Source organism: Mustela nivalis (genome assembly GCF_964662115.1).
Source record: "Mustela nivalis genome assembly, chromosome: 3".
NCBI lineage: Eukaryota > Metazoa > Chordata > Mammalia > Carnivora > Mustelidae > Mustela > Mustela nivalis.
Window position 1 is genome coordinate 179,528,168 of NC_139022.1, and position 21,244 is coordinate 179,549,411.

Sequence of the window (21,244 nt, forward strand, 5' to 3'; positions counted from 1 at the left end):
GTTTCCTGTGCAGACGTGAGGTTTGACCAGCGTCTGCAGATTCAGCGTCATGTTGGCATCTCTAGAGATAAGGGCATCGGTGTCCGCACAGACACGGCTTTGGCGGTGTCACGTTGCGGTCTGCACAGGTCCGGTACTGTACGTCATCTGGCCTGCTCCGAGGTCTTCCCACTTCTCTTTGCTCCTCAGACGCACTTCCCTTTGCTCCTCAGACGCACTTCCCTGGCCTTTTCACCAGTCACATCGTGTCTCCTGCAGGATTTTGCACGAATTAGATAGGTTCTTAAACATCGACAAGGAAGTTAGATCCTTTTATCATGGTTAACGGAGCTTAACGGTGTTTAACATTGGCACACGTGCAGTGGGTTATGTTTGTGGCATTTTTACTTGCTACTCTTACTGCTGGATCACAGAGATCACACAGATGTGTCATCCTGTCGTCCTGTGTGATCCGTGGTCAGGTCCCGCAGCCTGCCTGCAGCTTTCAGCCCAGGAGGGCCCGAGGTCACAACACCCCTTCTCTCCGCTCCGGTCAGTAGCCACCTTCGTGCGGCCTGTACGTTTGATCCAAGTGGGTGAGGAGTAGAGTTTCTTTCCTTAAAAGGGGAATCAGTGGCTACCCTGCCCCCGACAGGGGAGTCCAAATGCAACAGAAAGGCAATCTGCTACCTTCTGATGAAAGTTGCAGAATTGCACTGAATTTACAAGTGAGCCTGGATTTCAGCCAGCTTCCGGGTTTTTTCAGTATAGCAGAAGCTACTTAATTACAACACACTGAGCAGAAAGGTCCCTGGCCCGAGTCCAAGGGGGGCTGGCCATCTGCCAGGACATGACGTGTGGCTGCGTCCTGGCCTCCGTGTGTGCTTCTCTATGTCAGGCCTCGTTCCAGTTCTCAGAGCTCTTTATTTTTCCTAAAGAACTTCTGTACTTCCTTGTGAGAGAGAGAACACAAGCGGGGTGAGCAGCAGAGGGAGAAGCGGGCTCCATGCTGAGCAGGGAGCCCGATGCGGGGCTCGATCCCAGGATCCTGGGACTATGACCTGAGCTGAAGGCGGACGCTTAACGACTGAGCCGCCCAGGTGTCTTCACAGTTTTCAGAGTTTAAAGGCAGCTCTGAGTTTTTGAACTTGCGCTAAGTGTCTCCCCTCGTGCTGTGCTCACAGGGGCCTGTGAGCAGGTGAATGGGGTGAACGCCTGAAACCAGGTGGCGGGAGCCGACGAGGCTTCCGGACGCCCCCGCGGGGTCAGACGTCTGGAGAGCGTGTGCGGGGGGATGGGCTGAGTGTCTGCAGGAGGGACGCGGCGCTCGGGCATGTCTGCTCCCTGCCCAGCAGAGTCCGCACGGAGCGGGGGACTTACTGACGGGGCAGGGTCACTCGTGCAAGATGCACGTTCCCCAGGCAGTTTGTGATCCTCTCAAGAGGCAGGGGACACCGGATCCCGTCGCCTCTTCCACGTGGACGCAGTGTGTTGTGTTATCCCCCAGCACAAGCAGAGACTTCTGGAAAGGGGAGCATACACATAGTTCTTTAGCGCCGAAGGAAGCTTACCCACACCGGGATGTGACGTTAGAACCGAGTGCGCACACGAGCTTCTGTCCCCGGGGGCCAGGCGCCCCCGCGGCATCGTGGTCAGGTTTGCATGCGTGGACGCGTGCGCCTGGGTGCGTTCACCCGTGCACCGTGACCGCTTTGAGGGTGGTTCTCGCAGAAGCTGCTTTGACAGACCTTCTTTGCGTCCGACCCGTGAGCGCGCCGTGGCGGGCCTGGGACTCGCACTGGAGTAACGCAGCCTTCTCTGTGCCCAGTTCCTGCCTGTGTACAGCCCATCGGAGGAGGAGAAGAAGGACCCCGCGCTGTACGCCAGCAACGTGCGGCGCGTCATGGCCGAGTGAGTGTGCCCCTTCCCGCCGGGTCAGAGCTCGAGTCCGCGGCGTCCCCGAGAACCCTCGGAGTGTCAGGGAGCCGTTCACCGGCCCGTTCCTCCTTAGCCTGGCCCAGACGCGCTCAGTAGCCCTCGGAGACGGGTCTCAGTGGAAGCGAGTAGGGGCCTACCGCACATGGGCCTGAGGCTGTGTCGGCTACCAGGTTCCCTGGTCCCTGCTGTGTCGCACACGGGGTCTGCGTCTTCGTGGCTAAACTCGCTCCGTTTCACCTGCATGGGTCGGAACCAGCCGCCCCGGCGCCGGGTGTGTGCGCCCCGGGGAGGCAGGCAGCCGCAGCGGGCGGCCCGCAGGCTCTCCTTCCCAGCTTCGAGTGCCCGGGGGGCGCCTGCGGGGCCTGCAGGACCTCCGTCGGGCTTGCCACGTGCGGCGCAGGAACTAGACGCCTCATCTCCCGAGTGAGAGGCGCTCGCTCCACAAGTCTCTCGCTTCCCAAGTCCGCACCGTCCCCAGCTGTCTTGGATGAGGGGACGTCAGCCTGCGGCCCGCACAGCCTCGCCCACCGTGTCCCGGCCTCTCTCTCGCCTGCTCCCGGGCAGCAGGGGCCGCCTCTGTGTTGGGCCACCGTGGTTCTGGGAGGGGGTCTCAGCGGCTCCGGGGGCGTCCCCTGTGGCAGGCTTGTGTGGCTCTGGAGGGGTTTTCCCAGCGCTGTGGCTGAGCAGTTGTGACCGAGGTGGGAGGTAAGCCCCCTGCCCCACTGTGTGCGCATCAGAACCCCCGCGCTCCCGTGTTCTGTGCGGCCGTACCAGACCAAGTCACAGGCTCAGCATGCGGGAGTTAAAGCCCCGCGGGGTAGGCACACCCGGTCCACACGCCCCTCAGGAAGGCTGGCGCTGGGGACACAGGCCCGCGGGACACCCCAGCCTCCTCAGGTGCCCACTCGCTGGACTTCACTGCCCACTCGCTCTCAGAACCCCACACCGGGATGCGTGGGGGGCGGTCGGCCATCAGGATGCCCTCGACTCTCAGTTCAGGGGAAGCCACGGTGTTCAACCCCTCGACACGGATATCGTCTCCACAGTCAAAGGCTTGACAGGTTGGGGGTAAACTTTAGTCCTTCAGATAAACCAGCTAATAACGTTTAACAGTAATTACGTCACAGACGCTCTCCTCGTGGAGGGAAAGCGCCCCACATCGAATGGAAAAGGGCCCATTGGCCACAGGGCAGCCCCCTGCCCCCACAGCCACGGGAGAACCCATAAACAGGGAAGTGGGTTGTCACCTTCCTGGCCCTGAGACCACCGAGAACAGCCTGGGACCCGCCGAGCGTCGCCGGCCCCGAGCACACCTCCCCCCACCTCCTCACGGGATGACCCGAGGCGCTCCTGGTCATCCTGGCTTCTGTCCCCACACGATGATACCTCAGTTTGCCGAGTGGGACTGGACTAGCCGGGGAAGGACTTCAAAGCCCGTCTGCTAGCCCCAATGGCACGGTGTCGTCGTAGATGGTCATGATTAAAAGCCCATTCAGTTTTGGGGGACGGTGCTTAGTTTTAAATACTTGGCAAATGTTCTACCATTGTGTTTCCTGTAATAGAAGGTCATTTTCCCTGAAATCTGATGCCGTTCTTTAGAAGGGCTGAGCTCTGACTTGGGGACACGGCCAGCCCTTATGAAGGTGACCCCCGTCACCTGTAAGACGAGTTGCACTTCCGAATGAGACAGCGGGTGGCGTGGTGCCCTCGAAGGCACCTGCTGCACACTTGCTTCCTAGCAAGGTGGAAACCGCAGTGATGGCTAACCTCTTGGGGCGCCCCAGGCTCTACATAAGTGGACTTTGGGGTCATGTTTAGTGCCACATGTGAACTTGAAACGCTGTCTTTCTGTGCACGTCAGCATTCAGGCTACTCACTGCAGACGTCTGTGGGGCGGGGGCTTTTGTGGGCATGCGCGAGAACTCTGGTCCCACAGGGCTCTGGGGCAAGTGCCTGGGCTGGAGCCCCTGCTTGGGCCCGTGTCCCTCCCCCCACCACCGGCCCCACGTTCCTTGCCGTCTTTCTGTCCTGCACAGGCCCCGCCCAGATGTGCCCTCCTGGGGAGGGACACGTGCGAGTGGACAGGGGAGATGGCTTTTCCTGTCTGCGGACGGCTTGGGGAGATCAAGGCTGTCCTCCACGCGTCCCGACCCAGGGCAAGTTTTCAGGGTGACCCTCCCACAAGGCCTTCCCAGCTTTATCTTGCGGGACACAGGCCGTGGCGAGGGCTCCTGCCGTCTCCTGGGGCTTGCTCTGCCGGAGTGGCTGGAGACGGCCTTGCTGTGTCCGCAGGATCCGAAGGGACAGAGCGCTGCTCATGGCTGCATGGCAAGCCCCCAGCCCAGGCTCGAGAACGGGTCACCGGCTCGGCAGACATCTTCACGCGCGTGTGCTTTAGTCTGGTTTTTCAGAGTTGCCAATGTCGGCTTCGTTCTGATGCTGGACGGCTCCGCCCGTTCCCCGGAGCCTTCCGCGCCCTGAGCGCCGCCGACTCACCGGGGCTTTCCGGAGCGGAGCTGCCGCGCTCCGACTGTGGCCCCACACAGGCCTCACGCGCTCTTGGGAAGCCTGCTCTTCCCACAGTCTGCACGTCCGCCCTGGGCACCACCTGTGTTCCTAGCAGTTTTTCTTGTTTAACTAAAACAAGTTTTGCAGAGACACCAAATTAGTGCGCAGATACCTCAGCAAAAGTGTGCCTTGCAGACAAGCCTCGCGGGCCCCAGAGGGCAGGGCGGCAGGCCCCAGCTGCACATCCTCACAGGGCAGCCACAGTGTGCTCGGACGCAGGGGTCTCGGTGGGATGTGCGGTGGGCACCACTGCAGCACGGACCTGGTTGGGAGCCCCGAGGGGCGGGGCCGGGGAAGGGGGGCCCCTGGTCCTTCGATGCACTCGCTGTCCTGTGGTCACCCTGGGCCGCCGTCCTCGCTCTGCTGCCCTGGGGCTGCTTGACCGCGGGGCCCTCCCCTCTTCGCAGGGCCCTGGGCATCTCCGTAACCGACTACACATTTGAGGACTGCCAGCTGGCCCTGGCGGAAGGACAGCTCCGGCTTCCCGCGGACACCTGCCTTCTCGAATTCGCCAGGCTGGTGAGGCGCCTGGGGTGAGTGCGGCGCCTTTTCTCCCCCGAGCCCCTCCCTCGCACGCGGTGGCTTCTCTGGCAGCGCTAGCGGGGCTCGCCCAGAAATGGGGAGAGTTCTGAGGAGCACTGCTGAGATACTTTTTCTAAGACAGGAGGCTTCCAGAAACTTCTAGCAGGCCCTCCCTCCCCTGCCGTTGTTGGTGACCAAGCTGGAGGTCGCCGAGGGCACTGAGGGCCGGCTGGGCCTTCAAACAGATAGAAGTGCCTGTGCTCAGGGTTTGCGGGTGCTTTCCCAGTATCCGCGTCCGTCCACCTCGAGGTGTCTGGAAACCCTCAGGGCTCAGCACGGGGCTCCCCGTGGATGGTTCCACCCACCCTACCCGAGAGGCGTCCGTCCCTCCCGCGGAGACGCTGAGGCGGGATCCGTGCTGTGCCTTCGAACTATTAGAACACCTTCTGCCGAAAATGACCCCGCTGCCCGTTGTAGCAGTAATTCTCATGTTTTGTTGAGTCTTATTACAGTAAATGTCCTATTTTGCAGCATTCTGTAATTTTAATGAAAAAACTTTTTCCTTTCTTTTGTATGTAGGTTAAAGCCAGAAGCGCTCGAAAAAGATCTGGCCAGATATGCTGAACGCGCCAGGACACACGGGGGAGGACAGATGGGCCCCCCCGAGTTCGCCGAGTACCTGGGCGTCCCGGTCTCGGACACGCTGGAGGACATGTTCTCCCTGTTTGATGAGGTGGGGCCATGGCCCTGGGAGGGGTCTCCTGGCAAAACCTCCAGCTTCCCAGCATGTACTGTTTTAGTTAGAAGCGTGGCCTGGGGTTTGGAAGTAGAGGGAACGGCCCCTCCTGGCCCTGACCAGCACAGCCTGTCGCTTGGATGTTTTCTCCCGTGGTTCAAAGTGCACGTAGAAGTTCGTCACTTAAGTTAACATTTGCTGATAAACCTGTAGTTTGGGGTTTTAAATGGGATCTCTAAAAAGCCTAAAAACATCAAACCATGTTCCCTCCTCCAGAAATCCAGAATTTCTGGACGGGGGGCCTCTCTCCCGACGATCAGCACACAGGGTGACCCTCGGCCTTCCGCACGGTGCGTGAGGACTGTCCCCATGCAGCGCTCCATCCGGTCACCCGTCGAGTCTCGACCGGGGGTCCATGTTTGCCAGTACAACCCTGGACGTGGGCGGCCCTTCAGGGCCTGGGTGGGGGGAGACTGCGCCGGGAGCCTCCCTCTGCCCCAGCGCCGGCCCCTGGCTTGTCCCACTCCCTGCAGCGGCCTGCTTGTTCGAAGCAGCAGCCTGTCCCATGGTGACCCCAGGGTCACTGAGGACCTGCTGCGTGGCACTCAGTGAGCGTCCAGTGGGCCAGGCGCCGGGTGTCCTCACGTCGCAGCTGGGGGCCCGCCGCTCTGCCACAGGCCACCAGGTCCTCAGAACGCGAGTGTGCTGCTTGCTGTGTGCGTGTGTTTTCCTCAAAGGAAAACCTTAGCCAGTGACGGCCATCGTGTGGCGTGAGCTTTTGTAAGCTTCGTGTGTCAGACTCGCGGGCTCTGGAACTTGATCACAGTGGCCTAAAGAAGGTGTGTGGTGTGGCCCCTCGCGAAGCCAGTGGGTTATGAATGTTCTTCCAAAAATACTTGTTCGGTGGAGGCAGATAAGATCCGGCGTCCGTGTTCAAGCCCGGCTCCCTGACCCGTGGGAGGGGCCCAGCTCCCCCCTGAGGGCATATCTCGTCCCCAGAGCGGAGAAGGCAGGATGGACCCTCGGGAGTACGTGGTCGCTCTGTCTGTCGTCTGCCGGCCGGCCCGGACTCTGGACACCATCCAGCTGGCCTTCAAGGTAAGTTTGCGGGAGTTCCGCTTGTAGGGACAATGAGACGCAGGTCACATCAGGCCTGGGCTGCATTCTTACGGCCCCGTCCTGCATGGGCGGACTTGCCCGTGCCCGACCACCGTTTCCGTGGAAGCTCGTATCTGCTGTCATTTGCACGAATGCCCCCAAACCTCTGCAAAACCAGTTCTGCCTGACATTTGGTACCCCACGCTGTTAAGAAGGGCACGGGGCCTGGTCCTCGTGAGTTCCAGCAGCCCTGGACAGGGCCGGCGGGTGCCCCACCCCCAGTGCTGTAACGCAGCCATTCTGGGCAGGCCCCCACCTCTCAGGTCCCCCAACATGACCTTTTCATCAGCCCACTGACTTAGGGTGCAAATGAGCTGCCTGTCTAGAGCCCGGCCATTCACCCCTGCTGCAGGGGGTGTGGGAGTCTCGGAACACTCATATGGGGGTCCCTGCTCACCTACAGATTCTCCTGGTTCACGAGGACAGTGTCAGCTAGGATAGTGCCACACTGGCTTTACTTACCCAGAACGCAGTTCTGTCAGGGTCTCAGAATGGGTAGCTCTTACAGGTGCAACTCCCAGTAGCCAGATTTATGAGAACCTGATGTATAAGCCAGGCAGCTGCTTATCTCTCACTGCTTAGAGAATCCAAGATCCAGCAGACCCTCCCCAGAGCATTGCTGGGAAACCCCCTTGGTGCACAGTGCCTTCTGTGGATCACATCGTGAGAATTAACTGGGTGACACTGATATTTGGTGGCTCCTGTCTAGAAAGACGTGACCTGCCTCCTCCAGCCCGAGCAGGCTGGCTCTGAGGGCCCTGGGCCTGCGCCTGGCTTATGGCCGCTCTGCGGCTCCTGCCTTCAGCACAGCCCGTTCTGACGGACCCTACCCGGCAGCTTCTCTGCTGTCGGCTTAGAGAGTCTGGTCTGGGAACAGTGGCCAGGCTCCCCTCATCTCTCCCAACTCGGAGCAGACCATTTTCCGGGCAGTGTCCGCCGAAGCTCCCGCTGGAGGGGCAGGCGTACTGGGCTGCAGGAGGAGGGGGCCGGGGAGAGGGTGACCCCCCCCAAACCTGCGTTGCTGGGCCTGCCTGACGGGGCGGATAGCCTCTCCCTGCAGGACCCACACTGAGGCTCACAGCACACACCAACCTTTCAGGGCCTCGTTCTCGGTCACTCTTCGCTGGGTCCGTGGGCCAGCCAAGGAAGGTGGTGGCTCGTTCGTGTCATTGAGCAAAAGCCCATGAGTGCCCACATGTGGCAGCGAGCCCAGGGTGCGGGCTCCGTCCCTGACCCCACGAAACACACGCCACTGCCTGGAGTGCCCTCTAGTGGGAGCGCGGGTCGTGGGCTCAGAGCTCGGTGCCCCGTGGGGATCTGGGAGGCCGCGGAGCCCTGGCTCTTCCCAGCCAGCGGGGTCGGGCCTACACGAGTGCTGGGAACCCCGTGAGCAGAAGCAGCGGGATGCCCGCATGGTTGGGGGTTACGGGGTGACGCCAGCCTCTGCCGGCAGATGTACGGGTCACAGGACGGCCACATCGACGAGGCCGCCCTGTCCAGCATCCTCAAGACTGCCCTAGGGGTGGCAGAGCTCAGCGTGACCAACCTCTTCCAGGCCATTGACCAGGAGGGGACGGGGCAGATCACATTTGGTGAGTGGCCCCGGGGCCAGGGGGAGGAGGGACCCGTTGTGCAGGGGTGTGCCTGGGGGTGGGGCACAGGGACACCGTGGGAGCGACGCCCGCGCGTGCTCACCAGGGCCGTGCTCTCCTGTGCAACGGGGAATTCCCAGGAGGAGGGGTCGTCCCCAGGCCTGGCAGGGGCAGGTTAGGGGGTCTGGAGTCTGAGTTGCACAGGGAATGGAGAGAGCCAGAGCCAGAGCCCACGCCGGGAGCCCCGGGTCCATGCCCCCCCGGGGGCCGCAGGCCGTGTGCGCTGAGGCCGGGCCGTGACAGCCCACAGGGGTCCGTGCTCTCAGTCCCCCGTGGAAGCAAGAGCCTGTCCCTCAAGGCCAACCACAGCTGGCGTGTCCTCGTGGGTTGGGGGCAGGGGGCTCGTCACTATTAGCCGCGCAAATTGGGACAGCTAAGGTCCTCGGGGACTCAGACCTGAGACCCACTTGTAGGTTGAGGGAAAGGGGTCGGGCGGTTGAGTGCCCGGAAGGCGGCCCTGCTGAGCGGGCCCGCCCATGCGCATGTTTGGAAATGAATGTATTTTCGCTGAAAAAGAGGAGACATTTGCTCAGGAAAGGTCATGGTTCATGTCTTGTTTGGACGTGTTTTTAAAATTGCAACCAAATGTCAGACACGGGTGTGTGTTGATTTAGAGCGTGTGTGTGTGTGTGTGTGTGTGTCCACCTGCTCGAGTAGATTGTGCTTCCCAGCGCTCTCCGGTGGTGGGCTGGGGAGGGGCTGTTCACAGTGAGCGCTGACCAGCTCAGACGTGTCCCAGTAAGTCCTTCAGTGTCCCCCAGAGGAGTGCGGGTGGTTTTCCCTGGGGTCCGTAGTCTCCCACACCCAGGCCTGTGAGTGTCCCCGTGCTCTTGGAGGGCACCGTCCACCCCAGGACTGGGTCCCAGGGCTGTTGGGAGAGGCATGGCCTCAGACCTGCTCAGCCCTGTGACCAGCGTGGATGGTGGCCCTGTCCCTCCGGGCGCGCGCCTGGTCTCTCCGGAACACGGCCATGTCCCTCGACAGCTCTTGCCGTGCCGAGATCAGGTCCTCACGTGGACGCTTTGTCCTGTCCCCAAACCAGATCCTCTGCTGAGCAGCGCCTTCCTTGCACACGGACCCAGAGCACACTGCAGGGTTCCAAATCCCGCTTTCTGTTGATTTTCCCCCGAACGGGCATAGCCGAGAGCCCTGAGCCACTCGCGCTCTGATGAGCAGCCGAGAAAACGGGAGGACCCTCCTGCCCCTCCCTCCTGTCCCCTCTCCCCACCCCCCCACTTCCTCTCCTCACCCCTCCGCCTCCCCCTCCCCTCGGAGGGCGTGGGTTCCAGCCCGGACAGAAGGGTGTGAGGTGGGGGTGCCTGCAGGCCCAGAGACGGGAGCCCCCGAGTCCAGGTGTTTGCCCCCAGCTCACCCAGTACCTCTTTTTCCAGCGGATTTCTGCAGTTTTGCAGAAATGTTCCCCAACTTCGCAGAGGAGTACCTGTACCCCAAGCAGACACACTCAGACAGCAGCGCACAGACACCGCTCGCTCCAACCCCTAATGGCTTCTGCGCCGACTTCAGCCCCGAAAACTCGGACTTTGGAAGGAAACCTTTCCGTGAGAAACTGGACTAGGACAGAAGGTTCTGGAGGGATGCGGCTCTGTGCGTGTGCCGGCCTCGGCCCGAGTTCCATGACAGCCGGGGTCGTTCTGACCCTGGTCCTCCACGGAGAGCCGCGTAGGGACGGGGCTGTGGGCCCCGGGACGCTGTCCCTCCCGCGGCGCCAGCTGTGGCTGAGTCCCCTGCACTGCCCCGGGTCACTTGCCACCGTGGTCTTTCCTCACATCCCTGTCGGAGTCTGCGCCGGGGGCTCGCACAGGTGGACGGGCCTCCACATGCACACGCGACACGCGAGAGACCAAGACGTGTCACGTGCATTTTGATTCCAGCACAAATCTTCTGCCAGCCTCTCTGGGGTCGCAGCGAGACAGGGCCCTGTCTGATTTTTAAACATTTCTATATTTGTGAGAACTCATGAGTATTTTCTAAACTTCATTTAGATACTTCAGGAAGCATTCAGCATTTTTAAAAAAAGAAGAAAAAATTGTTTTCTACTTCATTTTTCCTTTGAGGGCCAGAGGATATTTATTTATGGGCCCTTTTTTGATAGAACCCGAGGCTGTCTGGGGCTTTGACTTAAATCACTCCGTGGCCTCTCTCGACCAGGTACATTCCAGCGTCTGGCTCCGCCGCACGCCCCCGGCCCAGATGCCTTTTCTGCTTCTTTAATCCCGTTCAAACCCCCTCTTTTTTATAGACGTCACCAGCTTGGTGTTTGTTTAACGTCAGGTTGTCCGCGTCCCTGCGGCCCGGCTCTGGCCGAAGCATGGGCGGTCGGTGAGGTGGGGGCGTCGCAGGTCACGGCCCCGGCCCGGCTGGGGCGACCGGCGGGTCCTGGTGGGAGGTGGGTCCTGGCAGGGGACTCCCCGCAGACACCAGCCCGGCCGCCCATCCATGCCCTTCCTGCGTCCCAACCGCGGCCCCCACCTGGCGTCCGGGAAGGCGCCAGGGCCTGTGCCTGAGTCAGGGCGAGGAGCAGGGTCTCCACATGCGGGATTGGGGGGCCTTCCCCACCCCGGCCCAGCCCGCCACAGACGCCCCCTCTTCAAGCACACGAGACCACGGCCTCTAGCTGGGTCTGAAGCAAAGCCTCCAGGTTTGCTTGGGGGAAAAAATCCTTTTGAATTTCTAAACGAATTGGATTTTGTATTTGGGTGTCTCCGTAGAACGTGACCACCAGGGCCACCAGAAAACACGCTCACGGGCTTTCCCGGGCGCGTGTGCGGGCGCACACTCCCACCCCGCACACACGGCCCCCCTGACGCACAGTCGCCAGCTCGTAGCTGCAGGAGGCACAGAAATTCGTTCTTAGAAGAGGAACGTCCAAGGGACCCATGAAGGAGGCAAACAAACGAAGCTACTCCGCGGGTGGGGACCCCCACGCGGCCTCCGCACCCGGGTCTGCACATGAAGGGCTTTTTGAATGAGGCGCCGCCGAGCGTTCAGGAAGAGTCTCTGAGAGCAGATCCAGGATGACGTTTGTTCCTCCCGATTCCTTCCCCACGGCTGCTGGGCGTCCGCGGCGTCGCGGACCGTGCGTGTGCCTGGCTTGGGAGTCCCTGCCTTCGGTGGGAGGTGTGGGCGGAAGAGGCCCCAGGAGGACTGGGGTCCTCCGGGTTTTCCATGGAATGAATAAAATGTAGTCTCACCCACCTGACGACGCAGTTTGTTTTGCGCGTGGCTTTTAATTCGCGAGACAACAGCAGGGGCGCCTGGGCGGCTCAGTCCAGGAAGCGCCACGACTCGACCTCAGCCCGTTTTGACCGCAGGGTCATGAGCTCAGCCCCACGCTGGGCTCCCTACGGAGTGGGGTGCCTACTTAGAAAATCAAAAAGAAAAGACAACAGCAGACGTGTCTTGGGCTGTGGCAGAAAACCAGTCAAGGTGGGGTTTCTCGGCAAGTCACGCAGCGTGTTTGGAAAACACAAGAATTGAAATTCTGTAGGAAAGTCTTCCTTGATCCCAGAGGCAGGCCCGGAGCAGTGCAGCCTCCTCGGGTCGGTGGCCGGCACTGGAGGCAGCGGCGCGGCGGCCATCTGCTGCAGCGCTGGGCTGGTCTCCAGAGTCCTCTAGCGAAAGCCGTAAACGCGCTTTGTGAAGCCAGAACAAGACGGGATCTCCCACTCGGTTCTCTGCTCCAGGCAGTGAAGGGCTTAGAATTAGAGGAAATAGGGCCCAAGCATTACGGCCTCCGAAACTAAAGGAAGGGGGGGGTTAGGGCTCCACGGCGACATGCCGGTCCCACTCAGCCCCACATGTACCAGGGACCGCACCGTTCTGCCCCAGCGGGTCCGAGGAGGGCTCCCGGGCACGCGTCCCGCTGGGACTCAGCGGGTTGTACTTCTCTGTGCTCGTATTTGCCCTGTTTAATATAAAGGGGCATCGCCCCCACGATGGCAGGGACGTTCTGGGCTGGACCCACTCCCCAGCGGGGTGGGAGCAACCGCTGCCGGCTCCAGGCACAGCGCACCGCGGGTGACGTGGCCCGTGCGCGCCCCCAGCGACTTCTGCACACGCTCGGCGCGCCGCACCCCGTGGGAACAGGCTTGAGCAGGATGTGTGCCGCGGGAGGAGGGAGCTCCTGGGGATTCCTTCAGAGACAGGAAGCAGAAGAGGCACCGCTGCCTCCCCACTGCCAGGCCCCAGCCGGGGGGCCCGCCCGACCACGCTGGTCCAGCCTGGGCCCTGGGGGCCACCGGTAGGAGTGCGTCTGACCCCAGGCCTTGGCTCGCGGAGCAGGGCTTTGAATGTGGGGGTGGGCACTGCCCGTCCTCTCCCTGGGCTCCTGCCCTCTGAGGGCGTGTGACTGACGTCCAATGGGTGCTTCTCCTAATGCAAGGGAATGCTTACTACACATGCGGACACTTTTAGCTTCTCCCCAAAAATGTACCATCTCACAGTCCTCACGGCCGTCCTTGGACAGCGCTCGTGCTGCCGTCACGTAACCCTCCGGAGAGAGAGTCACAGGTTTACCAGTCCACACTACTAATATTCCTGCACATATACGGGGGAGGCCGAGGCGGGGGAAGGTGGGTGAGCGGTCGGCCACCAGTGTGCGCTCTCTCGTGCACATGCACACGTACACACACGCACACAGCAGGCCAGGAAGTCGTCCCTGTGCTTGGCACCAGCCTGGCCGTGTACCTGCTTACAGGGTTGGGACCACTGCTTACAATCTCCCTCCCCCGCCCCTCAGCACATGTCCTCAGCGGCACGTGTCCTCGGCGGCCGCCAGTTCCTCGGAAAGTGAAGGTTCTCCACCTGGTGGAGGGTTTTCCCTCCAGAGAATGCGGAGTCTTATTAGCCACGATCTCAGCTCTCAGCGATGAAAGTGCCCAGAGGACCCTCGGGCTCCAGAGAGAGAAGAGCAACATGTCCTGCACCTGTCAACTCCCCACGTCCTGGAGGGTCTGCAGCACGGGCGGCCCCAAACAGCTGTGACCATCTGAGCTTCAGAGCAGGGCGTAGAGCCCAGGGGTCCATCCCTGGGAACCACGATCTTAAAACGAAACAGCCCCAGTTGCCAAGAATGCGCTTGGTGAGGACGGTGAGCTGCCCTACAGGGACAGTAGGGACACGCGCTGCTCACCTCTCGGAGGGCGGGCCGCTCGCCGGCCTGAGAGCAGGGCCTCCCCCGGGGACTCCGCCAGCGGACAGCACAGGGAGGGGGCAGTGACCCCCGTGTGGGGCTACAGCTCCCCAGACACGAAGCACCTCGGCCCCGCTGCGGGCTCACCGGCCAGACCCACACGGCAACCGGAGCTCAGTCCCACGGAGGAGGGACTGTCAGGAAGCCGAGGAAGGTCCTCAAGAGAAAGCAGCACGCGCCGCCCCCCAGTAACTACCAGCTGTCAGATGGGCCGTCCCTGCCCGTGTCACAGGCGTGGGCTGCGCTGTGGACAGCCCCCATGTCGCCCACGGCCCAGAGCACAGCCCGCCTGTCGTGGGCACCACCGCCTAGGCCACGCTCCACGTTCCAGGTGCCGTCCCAGGTGGCAGCTTCCCAGGTCCTTCCTCCGGCGCGGCCAGCTGCTTGGGGCGGGCGGGCAGCTTGGCCAGAGCAGTGGGTTCACGTGCCGGCGTCCTCCAGCCAAGTGCAGCCCGTGGCTGTGTCACTCCCGATGGGCAGCGGGGAAGGAAGGCCCTCATTAAGTCTGCAGATGGTGCCAGCAGAGCCGCCGGGGGCAGAGAAGGCAGATCCGTCTCCGGAATAAGCGTATTAAAACGAGGACGCGTCCCCCTTCAGTGAGGGAGGCTCCGGCAGCAGCGTCCCCAGGCCCAGGGACAGCACCACGCGGGGGGGCTCCATCCCGGACCTGCCTCTGTCAAGGGGGAAGCCGGTGCAACTGCCTCAGGCTGCCGAGTTCCTGGGTCGTTGACCCGTGCTACAGCCCAGCCCCCTGCCAGCCCCGCTCGGGGCACTGTCCACGCCGCGCTGGCTGGGAGAGCGGGAGGCTGCCCTGGAGCCCTACGCCACGCCCTGGACCGGGTCCCAGAGACCAGACACTCGGGGACAGTGCCCCGCGGTGTGTGCGCTCCCGGTGAAGCAGCGGGAGAGCCGACCAAGAGAGACCCTCCGTGTCCTCCCACATGCGACTGACTCCCAGAAAACCCAAGTCAGGACAAAAGCAGTGACTTGACAAAATAACGGCCAGAATGTTTCCAAATCTATACTCAGACATCCAAGAAACTCAGTAAGCCACAAGCAAAATAACGGTAAGAAAAATACACCAAGGCGCTTTATTTTGAAATCATAGACTCTGAGAGCCGCTTATAAAGAGCCGCCTTACAAGCAGCCAGAGGAAAAGGGAAGATTATCCCCGAGCAAAGATGAGAATGGTGCGCACGCGGAAACGGGCTGCGCGCGAGCGTCGTGAGGGTGTGAAGACAGACCACAGGACGGGGATATTGTAAGCCCCCCCCCCCAAAAAAGAAAGACATGCAACTAAGAAGCCAGTGGGAGAAAGGAAACAAGATTTTTTTTTAATAATAATTTATCCTAAGTAGGCAGGAAACTGAGAAAAAAGAACAAAGGACAGACAACACAGAAACCAACAGCACGCGGTAAGTTTCCGTCCGGCCATACTAGTAATTACCTCAGACGGAGCCTAAAAACCCCTCAATCAGCTGGCAGTTCGATTCTCTTTAGACAACCACCTCCGTGTGATTTAAAGGCACACTGAAAGTGTTTTAAATGGGAGTGATCCAGACCAGGCCGACAGGACCGTAAGGTCAGCGGACTGAGACGGATGTCCGCCAGCCACCCAGTGAACACAGAGATGAGGGGATTCCCCTGCACGACCACCCAGGGCTCTGTTCAGCCGGAAGATACCACAGCCCCAAAGGTACATGCACGCGTACCAATGACACGGCTCAAATAGCTGTCGCCAGCGCAGACAGCATTAAAAGGAGAGATAAACAAATCGGCAAATCCAAGTGGGGACCCTAACACAGCTCTCTCGGTAATCGATAGAAGCAGCAGGGGGAGAAACATAATTATGTAGAAAATTTGAACAACCCCATTTACCAAATTGACTTAATTGCTCTTTCAAGGGCACACAAAGCAGTTGACAAAACAGACTACACCCTCGGCTAGAGAGTACATCTCTGTAAACTTCAAAATATTGAAATCATACTCAGTGCGTGTCCTCATCAAAATGGAGCTGCACAACATGAATTCTGCCCGCGTTGCAGGAGCAGGGCTGAGCGCCGCGGCCCAGCAGACCGCACCAGGGACCAGGTGTCCACCCAGGAGCACAGCCAGAGCTGGTTAGGTTCTGATTAATTCTTTCAAACTTAATGGAAGTTAATGAGTCCACAATTTTGCTTCTAGTCAGGCAGGAGAAACCGAGACTGGGTTGACCCTCCCCCCCAGGACCGGCCATTAGGTGGAAAACTCCAGTGGGATTTGCCTCAGCAATGAGAAATCCTCGCCCTGGCCAAAACACTGCTCCGATCCAACCAAACGAAGCTTAAAAGCAAGACCTGGAAGAATGACCAGATGGTTTACAAGTTACTTACCTGTAGCCTCAAACAAAGTTCCAGAATATTCATTCTCAGGAATGTCACATTATCCAGCGCCCCACAGGGCAAAATTCACAATGCCTGGCATCCAACCGGAAATCACCAGGATGCCAGAGAGCAGGAAGCTGTCTACTCGGCAGAGCCAGCCCCGCCGGGACCGAGGTGAGGCCATCCACAGGCCAGAAGCGGACAGCGCAGTCCACAACTCAACTCTCTCACCTGCCAGCGGGGCCAGTGTGCAAGGTGTTCAGCAGAGAAGTGGAAAATATCTTTTAAAAGACACAAGTCTGAATCCTAGAGATGAAAACTACCGTGTTAGAATTACAAATGCACAGGTTGGGTTTAAGGGTGGATTGACAGGGCAGAAGACACGGCAAGTGATCTTGAAGATAAAGCCATGCCAACTATTCAAAATGAAATAGAAAAAAAGACAAGATTGAACTTTGCATCAATGAGCAGTGGGACCTCAGCTGCCTGATGGGGTCCCCAAAGGAAAAGAGCAAAGAAAAAATATTCAAAGAAATAACTTCCTAAATTTGATACAAACCATGAACCCACGGATCCAATGTGCTTGATGAGCTCCAAGCACAGGCACCGTGACGGCACGTCTACCGGACACATCATAATCAAACACTAAAGACAAACCCTAAAGAGAAAGTCGGCAGCCCAAAGAGAAGGAGACACATTTCATACAAAGGAGCGGAGACGTGCAAAAGAGGAGATACCTCGTTAGAGACAACACACTTTGTTAAGACAGTGGAGCGACACGCTTAAAGTAGGAAAGAAGCAGAAGACCGCCAGCTCGCAATTCTTTATTCAGCAAAAATATCCCTCGAAACAGAAATAAAGATGTTTTTAGATTTGCAAAAGCTGAAAGAATTCATGACTGGCAGACTCTAACTTATTAAAATAAATACTCAAAGCAGAAGGAACATGGCACCATCTTGAAACCTGACCTACACAGAGGATGAGGACCAGAAATGGGACTTACGTTCCTGTTATGTCATTCTTTTAAAAAGATGACTGAGGGTCTAAAGCAAATTCGATTCCATATTCTAGGGTTCACAGGACACAGAAGCAAGACGTTGACAATAACATCACAACAGGAGGAGGGGTAAACAGAAGACGTCCCAGGATGTGGCCGGTGGCCTCAAGTCACTTGAGAGCAGACTGGGTCCATGGAGGACGCGTGCCACAAGCACTGAACCGAGCACGTCAGCAACACGACAGGGAGATGTGGCGAATGACCCAGCCGAAGAGGGCAAGCTGAACTGCACAACACGACCCCATCCAAACGGTGGCCGGAAAGAGGACATGAGAACAGAGAACACACTGGGAAGACAGGAAGCGAATAGCAGATGGTAGACCTAAACCCAACCACAGCAACGTTCACATTACATGTAAATGATCTAAACACCCCCTCTACCCCAGCAACAGCAGAAAACCACCAGATCAGGTATAAAAGCGAGACCTAATACAATGCCCACAAGAAACACCCTTGAACTAAGGGGCCACGGGGAAAGGATGAATGCCCACTGGACTTGAGGGAGGAGGAGCACAGCGGCGGTTCTAACAGCAGCGTCCGTTTCCGAGTAGACGTTATCAGGAGCCGGCACCCCAGGAAGACAGTACGGCCCTCCGTGTGAGCGCCCCATCACAGAGCTTCACAATCAATGTGGCAGAGACACACGCTGCCACAGGGCACGTGGGCCAGTCCACACAATCACACCTGGAGAGCTCAGCACCTGTCTCCCAACCATAACTGCACACGGTTACACCAAAGGTATGCACCAAAAGTGTGTAAGGGCACAGACAACCTGTAAACAGCACAACTAACTTGACCTGTTTGATGCTGATGTAGCACCCAGTGACAGCAGAGTACCCATTCTTTTCAAATGCGTGTGAGACACCTACCAAGATCCACCATATTCTGGGATACAAAAGGAGCCACAATAAACAACTTGCCTCCACGTTCCCACGGGCCACCGAGAGTGTGTTCTCCGATGAAGCAAGCAAGTCAGCGAGGTACCAATACAAGACATATACTCAGAAAAGAGGAAAATATAAAGAAAATCCTCAAATATCTGGAAACTAATTGATATTATACATACATAATAGTTCAAAAAAGAAATCAAAAGGGAAATTAGGAAATATTTTGAACTGACTATAAACAAAAACATACCAAACCTTAGGAAATTGAACTAATGTAGACCTTAGAAGGGAATTTATAGCACTGAATGCCTAAATTTGAAAAGAATAAAGGTCACAAATCAATGACAGCCTCCACCATAGCAGTCCCAACAGGCTTTTTATGGAAATTGGAAAGTTGGTTCTAAAATTCAGATAAACCTAGAATAGTCAAAACAACTTTGAAAAACAACAAAGTTAGGTGACTTGCATTACAAAACCATAGTCATGAAGATAGTGAGTACCAGTCGGCTCAGCTGCCGTGACAAAAACACCATAAACTGTGTGGGTCAAAACAAAGCAATTTATTTTCTCATGGCTCTGGAGGCTGGAACATGCAAGGCCAAGGTGCTGAGTGATTCATCCCCCAGAGAGCTTTCTTCCTGGCTTGCAGAGGGTGGCTGTCTGGCTACGTCACCCCAGGGCAGGCAGGGAGAGGGGTCATGCCCTTCCTGTGAGGCCACAGTCCTGCTGGATTAGGGCCCCACTCTGACGAGCTCATTTAGCTTTGCCTCCTAGAGACCCCATCTCCAACAAAGTCACCCTAGGGTTAGGGCATTTTGGGGGGGGGGGTACAATTCATCCATAGCAAAAGTGGAACCGACATCAAAACAGAGGAATAGATCAAGGAAACAGCCCAGAAATAAACCCACACATATAGGCCAACTGATTTTTCAACAAAGGTGCAAAAGCAAATTCGTGGAAAAAGTAAGTCTCACAGCTGGATGGCCACCCGTAAAACGATGAACTTTGGTCCATATCTCAGACCATGTTAATTTAAAGTGGGTCAGGTACATAAATGTACAGCCTGAAATTTCAAACATTTTAAAGGAAAACTTGGAAAAAAATGTTGGGATCTTGGGTTAGATTTCTCAAATACAGCACAAAAAGAAAAAAAGAAAATGGTGACTTAGGGTTCATCGAAACTAATGACTGGTTCCTTCGGAAGGCTACAAAGAGAATGAAAGCACAATCCAAGATGAGGAAAGTACGTGCAAAGCACCATCTGAACAAGGAGCTCACAGCACGCCCAGAACTCTCAGAACTCCGGAATAACATAACAATCCAAAATGCAAAATATCTGAACAGACACGGATAAGAACTTTGGTGGCAGACACACTCGGGGAGATTGCTGAAACACCACCTTCACTAGAGAAGTGACATGAGACCCTATTACGCAGCTATCAGAATGGCTAAAATCAAAAACACTGACCATCCTAGATGCCGCAAGGATGTGGAGCAACTGAAACTTCCATACACTGTTCACGGAAGTGTAAGATGATATAGGTACTTTGCCGAACAGCCTGGCAGCTTTTTAAAAACAGTTACACAGCATCTACCGGATGGCTCGGCCATCCCACAACTAAGTACTTACCCAAGAGAAATGAAAGCATGTGTCCATACAAAGAGTTGTCCACAAATGTTCATAGTAGTTGCATTTGGAATAGCCAAGTGTCCCTCAACAGGCGAAGGACAGATGGACGGCGTTCTAAGTGTACGGCACACACCACTCAGCCATCGAAGGAGCGCATGCCTGATTCACACCGTGACGCAGTCACCTCAAAGACGCTGAGTGGCAGAGAACAGATACAAAGAAACAGCACCTACTGTATAGTCCCATGTGTGTAAGATTCTAAGAAAAATAGACTCACCTACCGTTAGCACATGGGTGGTTGCCTGGGGATGGGGTGGGGTAAAGACGGGTCGCCAGGGGCAGGGGCGGTTGGAGGAGGACGAATACATTCACCATCCTGCATGTGCTCCTCCTTCCACAGCCACACAAATGACTTACCAAACTGGAACTTGAAATGTGTCTGTTGTGTGTAATTTTTAGCTCAACAAAGCTCTTTTTGAAAAGAGGACACATCGGGGCACGTGGGTGGCTCAGTTGACTATGGTCTGACTCTTGATTTCAGCTTAGATCATGATCTCAAGGTTGTGAGATCGAGCCTGCATCAGGCTCTGCGCTGGACATGGAGCCTGCTTGAGAGTCTCTCTCTCCCTCGCCTTCTGCCCCACCCACTCATGCATGCACGCTCTCACGTGCATTCTCTCCCTCTCAAAATAAAAAATAAAAATAAATTTTTAAAAAGCAAGTTAGAATTCTGGCTAGGCTTGAGCTGAATCTGTATATCAATTTGAGAAGAAATAACATCTTAGCGGTGAGACTTTCAACCATGAACATGGTATACCTCTCCACTTACTTAGGTCTTTGTAGTTTCTCAGCAATGTATTCTAGTTTTCAACACACATCTGGTAGATATTTTATGCCTAAGCATTTTTTTTAGGGGGTACCATAAAAGAAATTATTTTAAATTGCATTTTACAGGTAATTGCTGCTGGTATATAACTGACTTCCGTTATATCCCATGACCTTACTAAAGTCACTTATTAATTCTAGTAGTTGTTTTGAGGATTCCTTAAGATTTTCTCCATAATTATGCAGTCTGCCAATTAAGATTCTGTCACCAATTTCTTAATTTTCTTTGAAGTCTGTTACTATACAAGCCACACCATTAGCCAATGCCTGTAAGCAAGTTGAGACTTTTCCCTCTCTCTCACTCGCTCCCTCGCTCTCCGCAAAATATAGCCTGACACACTGCTTGGTTCCCGACCCACTGAGAACATCTCCCTGCTTTCCCCTTCTGGGTGCCCCCTGTGATCCTGCAGCCCGCTACACACTGTTGGGCTCAGCAGAGAGGGTACGACATACGGGATCCATATGCTTCCTCGGGCAGCCATGACGCTGGAGGTCGGGGTTAAGGGGTGGTGATTGTGCAATAAGAGTGGACACTTGTTCATGCAGCCTGGTGTGTCTTCAGCCCCTGCTCGAGCCTGATTTTGTAGAGATTGCTTCCATCTCATGATGGCAAGTTGCTGTCAATACCAAACTTTTTGGGGTTTGTGGGTTAGTTTA

At 57.1% G+C, this 21,244-nt stretch overlaps 1 protein-coding gene across 2 annotated transcripts in view; it reads left to right on the plus strand.

The window, feature by feature from the left end:
• The window catches only part of LPCAT1 (lysophosphatidylcholine acyltransferase 1), a 45,535-nt gene extending 35,008 nt beyond the window's left edge, over window positions 1-10,527 (plus strand). For both annotated transcript variants that reach the window (XM_082724567.1, XM_082724566.1), the window contains exons 9-14: window positions 1,808-1,890; window positions 4,893-5,018; window positions 5,587-5,740; window positions 6,743-6,841; window positions 8,355-8,493; window positions 9,945-10,527. In XM_082724567.1, the coding sequence (XP_082580693.1) occupies window positions 1,808-1,890; window positions 4,893-5,018; window positions 5,587-5,740; window positions 6,743-6,841; window positions 8,355-8,493; window positions 9,945-10,129 (786 nt within the window). In that variant the 3' untranslated portion in view covers window positions 10,130-10,527. The remainder of the gene's footprint in view (window positions 1-1,807; window positions 1,891-4,892; window positions 5,019-5,586; window positions 5,741-6,742; window positions 6,842-8,354; window positions 8,494-9,944) is intronic.
• Window positions 10,528-21,244: the final 10,717 nt, after the last annotated feature.